This window comes from Saccostrea cucullata, unplaced genomic scaffold (assembly GCF_032062105.1).
Source record: "Saccostrea cucullata isolate Sc308-1 unplaced genomic scaffold, CSIRO_AGI_Scuc_v1 ctg2143, whole genome shotgun sequence".
In the NCBI taxonomy this organism is placed as follows: Eukaryota; Metazoa; Mollusca; class Bivalvia; order Ostreida; family Ostreidae; genus Saccostrea; species Saccostrea cuccullata.
The window spans coordinates 20,282-35,337 of record NW_026930112.1 but is presented as its reverse complement, the minus strand read 5'-3'; the positions used below and the strand labels follow the sequence as shown (position 1 = coordinate 35,337).

General features: G+C 33.8%; 1 protein-coding gene across 7 annotated transcripts in view; it reads left to right on the top strand.

The window, feature by feature from the left end:
* LOC134282950 (steroid hormone receptor ERR2-like) overlaps nt 1-14,395 on the top strand; it is a 48,264-nt gene extending 33,869 nt beyond the window's left edge. For 6 of the 7 annotated variants that reach the window (XM_062765373.1, XM_062765371.1, XM_062765374.1 and 3 more), the window contains 5 exons: nt 5,131-5,247; nt 11,741-11,863; nt 12,010-12,195; nt 12,422-12,694; nt 12,898-14,395. In XM_062765373.1, the coding sequence (XP_062621357.1) occupies nt 5,131-5,247; nt 11,741-11,863; nt 12,010-12,195; nt 12,422-12,694; nt 12,898-13,139 (941 nt within the window). In that variant the 3' untranslated portion in view covers nt 13,140-14,395. The remainder of the gene's footprint in view (nt 1-5,130; nt 5,248-11,740; nt 11,864-12,009; nt 12,196-12,421; nt 12,695-12,897) is intronic. The other variant, XM_062765377.1, reaches the window with a different exon arrangement.
* The last annotated feature ends 661 nt before the right edge of the window (nt 14,396-15,056 follow it).

Sequence of the window (15,056 nt, the reverse complement as noted above, 5' to 3'; positions counted from 1 at the left end):
ATGAATGAGTTTTGAATTTTATTGTTTTATTTATGACACTATATAATCTATTGCTTCACATTATTCTGCTCAAAATGTCAAAATGGTGGTGTCGGAAATAAAATTCTGGTATAAAAATCACCTAAAATGAATAAAATTTGATGTATGACAAGTAAGATAATGTAAAATAAAGAAGTACACCCTTGTTTAGAAAATTAAAAAAAAAACGTTTTTCAAGGGGGACCCCCGGGGGCACAGAGAGGTGGGGTGGAGAATGTTTAAATTGTAGTTCCTTGATTTGGTATATATAGGAATATTCCTACTGTTTTCAGTTTTTAACTGGATGTAATGCAATAATTTTTCAAGCTTAGTGTCTTTCTGAATGTCCAGGTTACATAATGTTACTTGAGGAAGATAATGTTAAAAATATTTTCTTATAGTATCTTTGTCATTATTAGCCAATATCTTTCAGCATTCTAAGTTGGACTAAAATGTTGTCCTATTTCAGGTTATGTAAACAACTTGTTTTTCTAAGAGCTTAAACTGGGGTCAAAGATTTGAATGGATTCTTGGAGTCTTTAGACTGGACTTTTATACATTTAATTCTTTTTCAGTTAAAACATTGTATCTAATTGGGTTCTTGGTGTCAAGCAACAATATTTATATATGGCATGAATAATTTGGTTTTCTTCATCGTTTTCTAAGCATTACTTTGTTGTGTACTGCAGTTTGTATCTGTTTCAATTATTCTTATGCAAGTGCAGGTTCTCAAATTACTGGAATTAAAAGCAACTTAGCTTCATGTAGTTAATTTGACATAATTGTGCTGCAATGGGTAATGTATTTGGGCAGTAAATGATAGCAATCTTGGATTTTCATTAAAGCATCATTTGGCAGTTGTCACATAGGCTAGAAGTCACAATTCACTAGAATAGTAGTTGTACAAACAGCAGCAATTTCCTGCACATACATGAAATCTTCATTTGACCAGAACTACCTATTAAATTAATTGGGACCAGAATAAATAGTCATATCTGCAGACTTCACAATCAATACAAAAGTACCAATAAACCTTCCCTATACATTCACAGTTTCTTTTACCTTTACAGGTAGCAAACTTCTCAAAAAGACATTCTGCTCAATATTTGTTATAGTAGTGAGTAAATATCCAGTGAAAAAAGGTCTGAACTTGCCCTGTCATCTGATTAGAGACTGGAATTGACATTGATGTATTGATTACAATGCTGGGGTCAAGGCAATTGCCCAAATCATTTATCACTGACTTCATAGTAATACCCGTTTTTCATAGGAGGGACAAAGAGTAAATGGAATGGTATGAATTTCTGGGTTACATGTGATTGTTAAGGTTAATAGATAAGTCGTCCAAAGTTTTTATGTGTGTGTAAACGAGAACTATTATGTGGAGAAAGCCAAGGTAAGGTACGTATAAATCAATCTGAAAATCACAAAGAGGGAACAGTTTATCAGTTGAAAGATATGCACCAGGTAGTTTTAGGTGCAAATTTAAAGCCAACATTAGGGTTTCATTGCTCAGCACTATTTGGACTGGTGGTTGGAAAGGTTGCAGTACTGTTGCAGTGTTGCTTCATCTGGAAAACAGAAGCGTCCCAATCATTACAGAGGTTTCTTGAGATGTTGCCAATGTTATCTTGGGCACTTGAAATCGGTTATTTTGAATTTATTTGAAGTAATTGCTATTGTTCATTCTTCATTAAAACTAAGTAGATGTGCATGCAGTATAGGCTTCTGTTTCTTTAAATTGCCCATCTTCACAGTAAGTGTAAACAATTTCACTCATTTGGTAGTGCTGCTGTTGTGTGTCTAGGATAAGATGTGAATGCTAGGCAGGCTTTATTACATTCCCCACTGTTTAATGAAGCTTGTATAACCCTCACCCCTCTGTAATTCTTGTACAATACTTTCCAGGTAAGTTTTGTTTATCAAAGAGAAAAAAGGTGCTCAACCTTTGGAAATATCAAGACCTTAGGTGCATTACTCATCCATGAAATTTCAATGATAATGGGCTTGCTTTTGATATTAAGCATTTTAATTACATTACTTGAAAATACGTTTTGAAGCTAGATAGAAATACTCCTCAAGAACAACATGTCACTCTTATTTTAAAATTCTTTCAGCTGAATCTGTACCTTATATTCTTTTAAGGATTTGGATTATTTGGTTTTCTCCATAGATAAATATGGAAAAAAAATAGCCCCAAGGACCTTGAAAAAGGTTTGACTTGCAGGAAAATTCTTAGCTTGGTTGTACAGATATATAGGGATACGAATTGTTAAATCAGATTGCATAACATTGATAGATTATTTTCAAAATATTTTTGGCCATGCACATTAAATTTCAATTCTAAATGATATACAGTACATATATTTTTTGTACAAAAAGAATTCTGGGAATTCATTTATCATGGATACAAATTAAAAGAGCACTTTTACATAAATCTTTTCTGGTGCCACTATCAATTTGCATTTGGCTTCTCATCCTTATATAAAAGGCTAGTGAACTCGGTATGACCCACCCAAGACCTCACCAGGCATTGCCTGCCAATGGATTGAGGGGGAGAACTTATTTATTGATCTTTTATGCCTAATTCATTATTCAGTTGCTGAAGCTTTCCCATAATTTTGCTTCCAAAAAATCATAGAAAAAAAAACTTAATTTGAAAACTGAGTACACTTAGGACAAGTACTGAATTTATAATTACACTTTTGTGGTTGTTGTTTAGTCTGCTGACTTTTCCATCAGAAAAATCCAACAGGATGGAAGTAATCAATACTTATCTGTTTTGCGACTCAGTAGAATGAACAGATGAGCCAGGTATTAAAATCAGATTATGCTATATATATTGTTAGTAGCTCTGCCAATAGGGACGAATTGATTGGTGGTGCATGGGCATTTATAAGAGCATTTAATATGAACAAAATATTAATTAAGACAACTCGCTGTTAAAAACAAATTGTTAGTGTCAATGTGGCCAATAAAATGACATCTCTTTGGGAGGAAAATGATATGTCTTAATTGTAGGTGATTGATTTGTTAGGTATTAAGAAAAAAATAGGACATTTGTACCTGGAATGTCACTACCAGATGTAAGGATTAAATATTGATGACTTTGGCATAGGTCTTCTGTTGTAGGAAGTCAATTTACATTCCACCGTTTGTTTTTGGAGATTGGGTATGCCTCCCTCTGTGAAATGTAGCAGATACAGAGGCTTAATGCAGCAGAGTAACAATAATTTAAAAAAAAAAGACAGCGCTGCATACTTGTTATCTTTAGGGGGGTGATTCTTTTGACATTTTGATACAAATTGGTTGTGTGTATTTTTGGCAGATAAGACTAATCAGAAGAGTTATCCCAGCCTGCTTTGTTTTAATTGTTTCTGACAAGGAAACCTCTGCTTCACAGCCTGAATGGGATGACGTAAAACAGAAAACTTCTTTTCTAAAAATAGCCCTTGTACGCACAAACCGTATGATCCCTACGTATGCTGGATATTAAAAAACATGTCTATGGCATAGACTCCGCATCACTGTTATTTGATCTATAATTAAAAGAATTGTATGGTATATACATATATCCCGATATACCTTTATTTGGAAATCAGTCTTGTCTCTAGAATTGAGACATCCCAATATAGTTACAATTAATTTCTGAAGATCTATTCGGAAACTCAAGGCACCGGTAATCCTGAAATCATTGGAGGGCATTAATCCTTTAAGGATTAAACAGTGTACTCACAGTAAGAAGTTTACATTTAAAGTACAGTAATTCAAATTTGATGATCCAGAAAAACTCTTAACTGGTCATGAAAAATTATGAAAACTGTATAAAAAATTGGGTTACCAGGTAAATATCAATATGAGCTTTTGAGTACTAAGGACTAATCTTATCATAATAGACCAAAAAATGGCAGATTTATGCTCCATCATATTAAAACTGTCAAAACTTTATATTTATTGAATTGTTACTATATATAGCCTAAAATGACTATATAAAATTAGAGCAACCCACTCTAAACTATGTATGAATAGTTGTCCTTGTGGTATTATGGGTATAAGAGAATATTTATGGGATCTGATGGCACCTAATCATATTGCTAGACAGACTGACAAATGATGAATTCAGGTCGCATATTGATTGTATCACACCACCAAACTTCACTTTCATTATAATGTCAGACAAGTTCAGTTCTAGAGACAGGAGACAATCTTAATTGATGTTTCAATTTGCATAAGTACAATGTATAGATTGATTTAAATCATTTAATGCAATATAAATCAGCCATATTTTGAAGCATTTCAGAAATCTGGAAGTTGGCATCTCTGATTAGTACAATTGTGCACTTATTTGCATTCATCTGTGGTATTTTATATGCACTTTTCTGTGAAGTGTATGCATAGAAAGTCTTGCTCTTTGGCTCTCTGTACGTATTAAAGTAACAGTTAACTGGTAGTACTATATCATTAAAATCAAGTTTGCAAATAAAGCAATACCTCAGAAATGAACTATTTAGATTAAAAAATGTTGACTACATGTATGTATTTACACATTGTTTAAGGTACATAAAGATATGATTTCTGACCGACACAATGGAAGCTAGATCACATTTCTATGGCAAACCAAGACACACTCAGGAGACGATGTATATACATATGATGTATAAAACACTTAGGAATCCTGAGTAGCAGGACAATGAATCCCTGTGGATTTCAATGCTTTGTATTGTGTCTAGTTAAATTGCCTATTTTATTACATGATTAAAATTCAAGTGATGACAGATAGTTAACTGTTGGCAACCTAAGAACTATTTTGCTGTCTCACTAACCATTATCATTTTTCTTGTAAACTGTGTGAACTTCAAGTCAGACACTGATATTAGTAAACTGAGTGCTGTAGACAAATTTCTTGCTATCAGAGTCAGAGATGCATTATACAATTTGTACAGTTGAGAACAAGAAATTTTATATAATTTTAATTTCTGACATCCAAATACTGAAATTTTCCAAGTGTCTATGAAAATGTTCGATACTTTTTCAATTTTAACAAAAACAAGTTGGCTGTTCTATAGATAAAGTTCTATTTTACTTAATCTATGCTATCGTATCTCTTTTTAGGAAATATTGAATATTCTTGCCCTGCCAATGGTGACTGTGAAATTACCAAAAGAAGGCGAAAGGCTTGCCAGGCATGCAGATTTCAAAAATGTCTCCGAGTGGGCATGCTCAGAGAAGGTAAGATGAAGATAATTTGCCTTGTGAATATATGTTCACAGCCATAAGTTTTTGCACCACAATTTATTTTGGGGAGTGAACTTTTTTTTTTACACAACCATGTTAAAGTTTCAGAAAGTGCCAAAATTCATAAATTATTTCAGTAAATATTTGCATACACATTTCTTTATCTGAAAAAAAAAAACTGTTAATGAAATGCGTAATGTATGAATTAAATTAATGGCTTTCCTGTAAATTCATTTAAGTGAAAAATGGGAAATTTCAACAAATTTGCAATTCTAGGTAAAATATTCACAAGTCTGAACAAATTAGCTAATTTAGGATGGCTAAAGGAGTTCAACAAAGTATTTATACCTGTTCCCTGGCAAGGAATCAAATCATTTCATAAGTTCGTCTTTTTTAAAAACATTTTTCAAAAGTTCAACGATTTGAGATGATCTGAGAGCAGCTCTCATTTTTCTCAAATCTAATTTAGTTTTTGACATTGAGATTTCAATAAATTTAAAGAATGAGATAATAAAATTTTATAATTTGAAACTGAGTCAGTGAAGTGTTTATTGATTAAGATCCAAATCGATGATTTATTATCGATCTCTCCCAGCAAGATGGCTTGTTGTGATAAGCAGAATTCAACATGTATAAAGTCAAAAGTCCTCATGCAGATCTGAAAATTAAGACTGTTTATAGCCATAATTGAGAAGACTGGAGATGAAATTTTGATTTAAGGACAAATTTATAAGATTTAGTAAATATTAATAAGACATAAACCTTCTAAATTCACAATTAAATCTGATTAGAACTACAAGTTTAATCAAGGTGTAAACTTAATTGCACCAGCTCCAGCTGAAGAAAAGTATTAGAAAAATGAAAATGCTCAGCAATGTATAAAGGCATGTATAAAGAACTAAATGTAATTAGTCATTTATAATTAACAATTTCGATTGATATTATATTGGTTTGCTGAGGATCAAAATAACAGGATACAACTGACAAGATGATAAAGATTTTACACAATATGTAAACTTGAGACAATAGGGAATGAAAAAGATCTTATCAACAGATTGCCCACTCTGCACTCCCATAATCTTTATATTTTATAATCTACTTATTTTACAATTGAGTTTCCTTGTACTTAATACACAGATCTTGATTTATATTTAATTTCCATTCTCTTTAATCTGTACGTACTTGCTATCCTCTAAGTGCATATACACTTATATCCTCCAACCACATAAACATGTTAAAACCTACAAGATTTGTGAAAGTAAAAAAAGGATCTAAATATCAGCAAACCCTATCAAAACTGAGTGAGGATTGGTCCCTCTTTTCTATGCATTCTTGTTAAGAATGCAGTTTACCATAGGGCCAAAGTTTTTGAATCATGTGGAAAACAAGTTAGTAAGGCAATAAAACCACAAGATCTTTGTCTCATTAGATCCTACATGCACAAGAGTATACAGTATAATAACAGCATGAAGGCAGGATTGGGAGCGTTGATCACCCCTAACTGCTTGTAATTAGGTGCCTTATTGGTGTCAGTAACTTACAAACATGTTTAACTATTTGTCCTTGGTCCTCTTGCCAAATGTTTGGTAGAGTGATGTCAATGCCTAAGGAGATTGATGTATTGAAAAGGCAACTTCCGACTTCCGATGATAAACACTTCATTGCTTGTCGCTGCAGTAGGGTGACAACAGGTTTCTCCTACCAACAACAGTATTATGATGTACTGCGATTAAGTTGTGGAGGGGGGGGGTTAGGTTTGAGCCCTTTTTTCTGTGAGAATAAATAAAGCAGACCAGAAAACAGGGGAAATGTTTTCATAAGTGGGATGGGATCATTTAAAAACATTTTGGTTTTTGTAGAGGATTTTTTTTAGAGGAAAGGCGACTTTTTATCAACATTCTGGCTTGTGTAGCAAAGTGTGGGAGAGAAGAAGAAAAAAATAAATGAATTAAGCAGACAGAAGCCAATTAACACTAGCCAACTCCTGTAGATGTAGCATTAGATTGGTTTTCCATTAGTTTCTGCAGCAGTGTCAAACTATAAACATCCTAAGGTACATGTTTTAGATGTTTCTTGCTGGTGCATTATGGGGGTCAGTTGATTCAGTGATCCCAATCAAAATTGATGCTGATCTAGTAATGCCAATCAAGATGTCTCATCCTTTTGTTATTGCTTCACAGAACTGCTGAATAGGGCTAAATGTTCTGCAGAAAAGAGATCTACATTTCCTTTTTCTTTTATGATTTATTGATTTCTGAAATTAGCCATTTTTTCCCCAAATGCTTACAGCTGTATTTTATGCCTCACACCTCAGTTTTTTCTTGAGCAACATGGTCAACACCTGAACCCATAACATGCATGAAGTAAAGTTAAAATGCTTTTTATTACTACAAGTAAATTCATCTGTTGTACATTGTATCAAAAATATTTTGAAGGGAAAGTTCTGTTGCTTTGGCAGCATTGTTGGTAATGGATTCATTGTCTGGTAAGGCAGGTGGAAGATGTTCAATCAAGAGGTGGAAATATTGTCAGAAGTTTCCAAACACAACCCGGAGATAGGGGCTCACTCTGTTTATTGTATGGAGTCTCTGTTCTGAGGAAATTATTATTTTATTCCGGAGTCGCAACATGGAAATACAATTTCTCCATTTCACAGCACTTGATATGCTCTCAGTCAACCCTGTTAATTTCTACCAACTTCGTAACTTAAATGTTGACAAGACATCAATTAACTCCCAGTGATTATGATCCAGAACATGAGAAATTTTCTCCAAAGTTAATTAAATCTGATGGTGTGTCTGAATTTTCCTGGCTCCCATTGCTGATGAACAACTTCCTGTAGTCATTGTGTAAATTGGATCATCAGTAACATGGGGGTATGTGTAATTGAATGAATGAGTTCCTTCTCGTGCTACAAATAAGAATAGAAAGTACAATTCACTGAAATAATAGGAAGTCGTGATATTGAAGATCATTTTTATGATGTATGGGCAGTATGGCTGATAAATAAAGGAGAATTTATAAATAAGTTAGTTACTATAACTGGATGCAAAATAGAACTTTAACAGACTATTTTAAAAAAACCTGATTGACTGAAATCACCATCTGGGGAAAAAAGTGATTATATTTAAAGTCACATACTTGTATTGACAGGTAATTAAAAGTATTACTCAACTCAGAACACACTAGTTCATCATAGTGATGTCATCTTTCTAAAGTTTCATCATTTTCTCCTTGATGCTAGCTTTTAGTGTATCAGGACTTGAATGTGTTCTAATCATAAAGGTAGTAGTAGGAAAATTACTTCAAATAAACCAACAGTCAAATAATATTAAATTATTACATATAGTCATTGAATTTTGAGATTATTTGATGTGTTATCTTTCTTTCACTTTAAAAAAAATTTCAGGTATTAGATTGTTTTTATCTAGTTATACATATACGGTACATAAAAAAATAAATGAGCATATGGATCTAAGAGGAATTTCAACACAATAGTAGAGAAAAAAAATTATTTAAAATATGCATTCATACCTTAAAAAAAAAAAAAATGCGTAAGTTTTATGTCCTTTCTGATAAAATTTCATTGCAGCGGACAAAAATTGCAGAATTTTAAGAAACTGCATGGCCATGACACACTTAACAGATACCTGAATCATACAGTGCACATTGTTGTTCATGCCAAGAAACTATAAATCATATATACTACAGAACATTGGACAATACAAGAATCGTGCAGAATTCAATTCCCATATTGTCAAATATTTGTGAATCTTGAATAAGGCCTTGGCCAGTAAAGCATGAGGGGCAAAGGGGTTAATTATGTTAATAATTTATTTCGAGACTTGAAAATTATATATAACAATCAAAGAATTTGGTATGATTTATGTATGATGAAAACTGAAGTGAGATTTTGAAGTCATTTGTCTGCACGTGTAGTCGGAGGGTCCATTTTCTGGTCAGAAGAGTGATCTAAAGGTACTGAGTTATACAGGTCATGCTTTTCAAGGCCTGTGCTGACAGATTTAGTATAATGAATGGGACTGTCACCACGGCCTTGACTGGTCAGGGAGAACCATCAGCCTCAGCCAATTTGGTGAACATGTCAACCATATCAGGTCATCTGACTTTGGTAGAGTTGTGACTGAGTGGTCTTACCTTTCTCTCTGGCCATTCTCTTGGTCATTTCTATCATTTTTCAATATCTTAATGTATTATGTAGCTTCTGTGCGTATTACCGGTATATGGGATGGATGAACTAATGTCCATGGATGCAGTGGTATATTTGCCTTAAAGCCAAGGGTTGTGTAGCCTTGACATGAATTTGGAGATGAAGATACAGAAACAACAGATCTCGGAAACAATCCCATTAATTTTATATGTATATATCCCCCGTAGAGCTAACAAGGTGCTTGTGTTAATTGATGAATGGTTGTCACTGCAAGCAAACTCTTCATCCCAGGGGGAATAATCTCACAGCTATTGGACATAATGTTTAATTTGTTACATAAAAAGAGCTTATTGCATTTAATATTATCAACTTTGAGCACTAGCTGAGCCAGTATTTTGTAGAATGTCCTCCAAGTCCTTTTGTAAACTGTTCATGATCAGAATTGCTCTTCAGTTCAAGATATAGAATATTAATGCTACCTGCTCATTAATGGGACATTATTCAGATACCCATTTTTTTATTTGTTTATTTCCGTGGAATGGTGTTTGTTTACTATGAGTAGATCTTAACCTCATAGAATCGGTAGGATGACAACCTGAGTGTACAATCACAGTGATGCTATTGGGTTAGACAGGAATAAAGTCAGAGACCGGAGATGGATAGGTTAATTATATGGGGGCTTTGACTGGTGACAGAGTCAATATTTGGAATATGGGGGGTCTTGACAGAAATAGAAAGGCCCAAATAGATACAGGATTCAATCCCTAGCTGATCATTTCTTATCAACTAATCCAAATTAGCAAAGGAAATGAAAAAGTAAAACCAAAAAAAATATTGTATCACATTGGGAGTCAAGGTTGAGCAGCTTGATCAATTATAAAATTTAAAGTTTGAGGGAATTTTTTTTGTTCATTCAAATTAGATGTTAGTTTGTAAGATCAGAAGTAAGGTATGGACATCTGTCGAGGAGATCAGGTAGAGGCGTGTAGTAGCATTGGCTAATGACATTAGTAACACGATGTGATGTGATGACTGGGGACAGGAAGGCAGTGTAAACCTTATTTGTCCCACTATGAGGTAATCATGCCACCTGTACTTTGTACAAATGGTGCACATGAACTCCAAGAGGGGCATGTCAAGAATAAAGTGTTGGTACTGATGTTTATTGGGAAAGTGATGGGGAGTGCACCAGTGTCTCTATCAAAGTCAAGTACAATCAGTGGAGTTGGGAACTTGACGTTTGGTGACCAGATAATTCAGTAATGTTTAAGTATTAGATAATGACAAAAGGAAATATCAAAGCAGGAGAGAGAAACATGATATACTGCAAAAAATGGGTGATCAATTATTTGTGGCAAACAATTTGTAGTGCATTGATGTAAGATATGTAGATTTAATCAAATGTATAATAGAAATCCCAGGTTTTGGTTTATGTGAATTCCCCCCACTGACATCCTAATTTGGACAAAAAGAACAGTTTATACGGTATGCATTAATGAGTTTATTTTGTAAAAGTCAGGCAATTGATTTTTAGCATTTACAAGTATAATTGATACATCATACCACATACAAATTAGCTTTCCAAGACATCTTTTGCAGAAACTGCCCTAAGCCATAAATTTTGTTTTATTCTGGAGAAACTGCCAATACTGCCAAAGAGCATGCAAGTGAATGAACTATGGAAGGGTTCAAAATGGAATGAAATCAATGTTGAGAAAATCTAATCAATCTGTGTATTTGAGGCGAAGGTGGGAAAAATGCCAGATGAGAGAGAAATATTTATTTACATTCATTGGGAAGAAGAAAAGTAAAAAAAATATATATAATGCTAGTAGAGAAAGCCATGTTTTATTCTATGGAAAAGTATTAGGTTGTAAACACACAGATAACTGTTGACGTACGGATTCCCAACTGCTGTTGGTCTGGGTTATCGCTTTATTTTGTTCAAACCAAACACGTACCCCATATAATTAATAAACAGAACAAAAGGAACAAGTTACCCAAAAATTACAATTCAATCTAGATAAACAGATCCCAGTGATTTTAAAAAACTAACAACAATAAGTAACAGTGTACCTTTAGAAACTGTTTTTTAAAAAAAAATGTAAGTTTATGTAAAAAGTAAACAGCATTAAAAATGCAAGATTGGTGTGAGGCAGTGACAGCTTTATACAAAAAATATCGAAAAGACAGATGGCAATGTTTACCAAGATAATCAATGATGAAAACCCTGTGTCATCATAATTTAAGTAAAGTTAAATAAGTAATGCTTGAAAAATAATGCATTATGTAATTTTCATAAAAATTTTTCTGTAGGGGTTCGTCTGGATCGAGTCCGTGGAGGAAGACAGAAGTACAAGCGCACCATCGACTCTGGCCCTATTGTGCAGCAGATTTTTCCCATGATCAAGAAAGCCTGTGTAGAAACCACTAAGTCAGGTACCAGCTGACACAATTAAAATATACATCAATGATGATGTAGTCAAACATATGTCCTGAAATCTTATCAAACTTAGGGTAATTTATCCCCCTTAATTTTGTATTTTGGTCATATACCTGTATTTACAACTATTTTTGTACTGTAGATTTTTCTTCAGATAACAAAATTCTGTCACAACTCATAAGCATCGAGCATCAGCTAGACAAACTGTACGTCAATACTGAGTCAGAAATCCTGGAGGGGGGAGAGGAGGTGCGCTTTCTTGCCACTGTATCTGATCTGGCTGACAGAGAGCTGGTGATCACCATCAGCTGGGCTAAACAGGTCCCAGGTAAGTGACCATCCAACTGATCTAAAGGTCAAGTTCATTAAGACAGTTTTCATTTTTTTTGCTAAGCTAATATGTTGTGTTTTTAATAAAAGAAGGGGAAAACATCATCATGTTAGGGAAAATTTTTATAGTGTCCATTGAGAGAATTTTAGCATAAAAATGTGTGACAAAACTGTGCACCCTGTAGAAGACCTATGTTTTCTGACTTTGTCTCAATTTTTCACAGGATTCTGCACCCTATCCCTCAGTGACCAGATGAACCTTTTGCAGCATTCATGGTTGGAAATCCTATGTTTAAATCTTGTATTCCGTTCTTGTCCTTACAATGGCTACCTCAAATTTGCTGAGGATCTTCAACTCTCTGTCGATGAGTGTAAACTCTGTCACTGCTCTCCAGAACTTGACGGGCTGTCACGGAAACTTGCCAAAAAATTCACTGACATGGAGGTCACAAAGGAAGAATATCTCCTGCTGAAAGCCATGACTTTATGCAATATAGGTATATTGGATCATTTAACTAACAAAATTTTATTTGTAACTCATCATTGTATTCACACCAACAGCTAGGTTATATTGATTGAGATAACTAGGTTTCTGTAGTACAAAAACAGATACCAATATCAGTGAATAATGTTTCAAGAATAATTTTAGAACCATAATGCTGTGGCAGGCATATTATATATGAAAAAAAAATCATTTTAGATGTGGCAATTGAGAATAGCGAAGCAGTGAGACAGCTCCAAGACAAATTACAAGATTCCCTGATTGAATATGTCAAATACCGCTATGTGGGTAATCTCCGCCGATTAGGACATCTATACATGCTTCTCCCAGCTCTAAATCACATGAAATTGCTTGCCAAGCAGTACTGGTTTGACGTGAAGAAAGATGGAAGGATCATGATGCACAAGCTTTTCCTGGAAATGTTGGAGGCGGACTCTTGACGTTGAAAATGGAAGGGAAATAACTCTTAAATAGTGTTAAGGTTTTTTTTTTCTTGACAAGCATGTGATATATTTTGTAATTAAAGAAGCTTTCACAGATTAAGATTAGAGAGCAGATGCAGTTCATGGTATATTTTTAGTATAATTATGCAAAGTTAGATTTGTGTAAAATTTTTGTTGTTTGATTTTTTAATTCTTTCTTGTTTAAAGTTTTTTTCTGTATATCATGACATATGTGTGATGTGCATAGAACACAGACATTGTAACCTGTGTGCTATAACTGTGTGTATAAGGTGGAAAAAATTGTCGTAATCTTATCCAGATCTCAAAGCTATCGTAGTTAGACATTTTATTTTTTGTTTTCCAAGTTTTTTCCCAAGATATGCACATGCATGCAGAGAATTGTTACAAGTTCTTTAAGATTTCAGTTGTAAAGTATACCCTTTTACAACAAAGGGTGAGAAATTGTTACATACTTAATCATATTCAAATTATATGCAAATAGATGTGGAATTACCTGCATCATACCGAACCATATTGGAACTTGTAACAAATCTTCTGTATTTACCCCCAATTGTTAGCATCAGTAGTGCTAAACATTGTGCCAAATCTGCAACTTTGTTTCATTGATGATAGACCAGGCTACATAATTTCCCCCCACAATCCTTTCATTCCAATATTTTGCCATTTCCCATAGTAGTTATTGGCCCTAGTCTGAAGGCAGCAAAAATATATAGGGGGATTTCCCTGAACAAATCCTTTGACTTCTATATGATAGATTCCCCCTTCATAGTTTTTTTAACCATATGAGTACTGTTGGTCCTTCACTGCTGCTTGCTGGTGTTGACCATTTGGATCCCCAATTGTTTCTCACATGAGGGTCAAACAGTTGTCCATTCATTCCCACCTCTTTGTTGTTTATCCAAACCATTATGATTTTCCCCCCAGTTTATTTGATAGAAAGTTTGAACTCAGTGAATATGACAGCTTAGTGAAAAACAGAATTTGTTAGAAATTTCTTATGAACGACTTTTTGTGTATTCTGTGATTGGATGAATATGGACCAATTATCATGATGCAAATTTACTAGTCATATTTAAACTCTATCTGCTCATGCAGATTTCTGCACTGATGTCCGTCCATGGCAGATGATATGTCTCCTTCTCTACAAAGGACCCTGGCTGATACAACTGATGGTTTGGATACCCTGTGTAAACTTTACTTCTTCTATTCTAAACAGAAATACTTTTTTAGGGCAGAATTACAAAAATGTGGAATTTTATATCTTACATGTGATATACATGTATTTTTGTCATGAGGCCTATCTTTTACAAAGGACACTTCTTTTATCAGCCAGGATCACTCACTCTAATAGCAGCGATAGATTTTTCAATTCACTCATTTTGGTCTGCAGTAAAGAAAAAAGATAACAAATTAAAGAAAGGCAACAGAAAAAGAGAGTCAAAATGATAATTGGTTGTATGATTGTTACAGAAATGTGTGGGATTTCTTTTTATATCCGTAGATAAACTGTATATATGTGCATCAACCCTGTACATACAAATTGTTGATGTTATGGATTTTTAAACAGAGTGTTAATGTATATTCCTAGATATAAGTATGAATTAATTAGAGCTGTGTAATTTGACGAGGTGTGATAGCTATGTATATTAATTAGTGTAATGCCAGCGATCATTGCTGACTTGCTTGTTTTCCAGAATTGTTGGGTTTTCCAAGTACCTATATATGTATGCCATGTACATTTGTTGGTTTGTGTTTTTTTAATCGGTGCATTTAAATTGGTTAAGAAGTTAAGTATTACATAGATCTGTATAGCCAGGGCTCTTCATTGTGATGTGTTATGCATATAATTGTTATCTTATTTTAGAAAACAATTCCATTTATTTAAATTTTTTA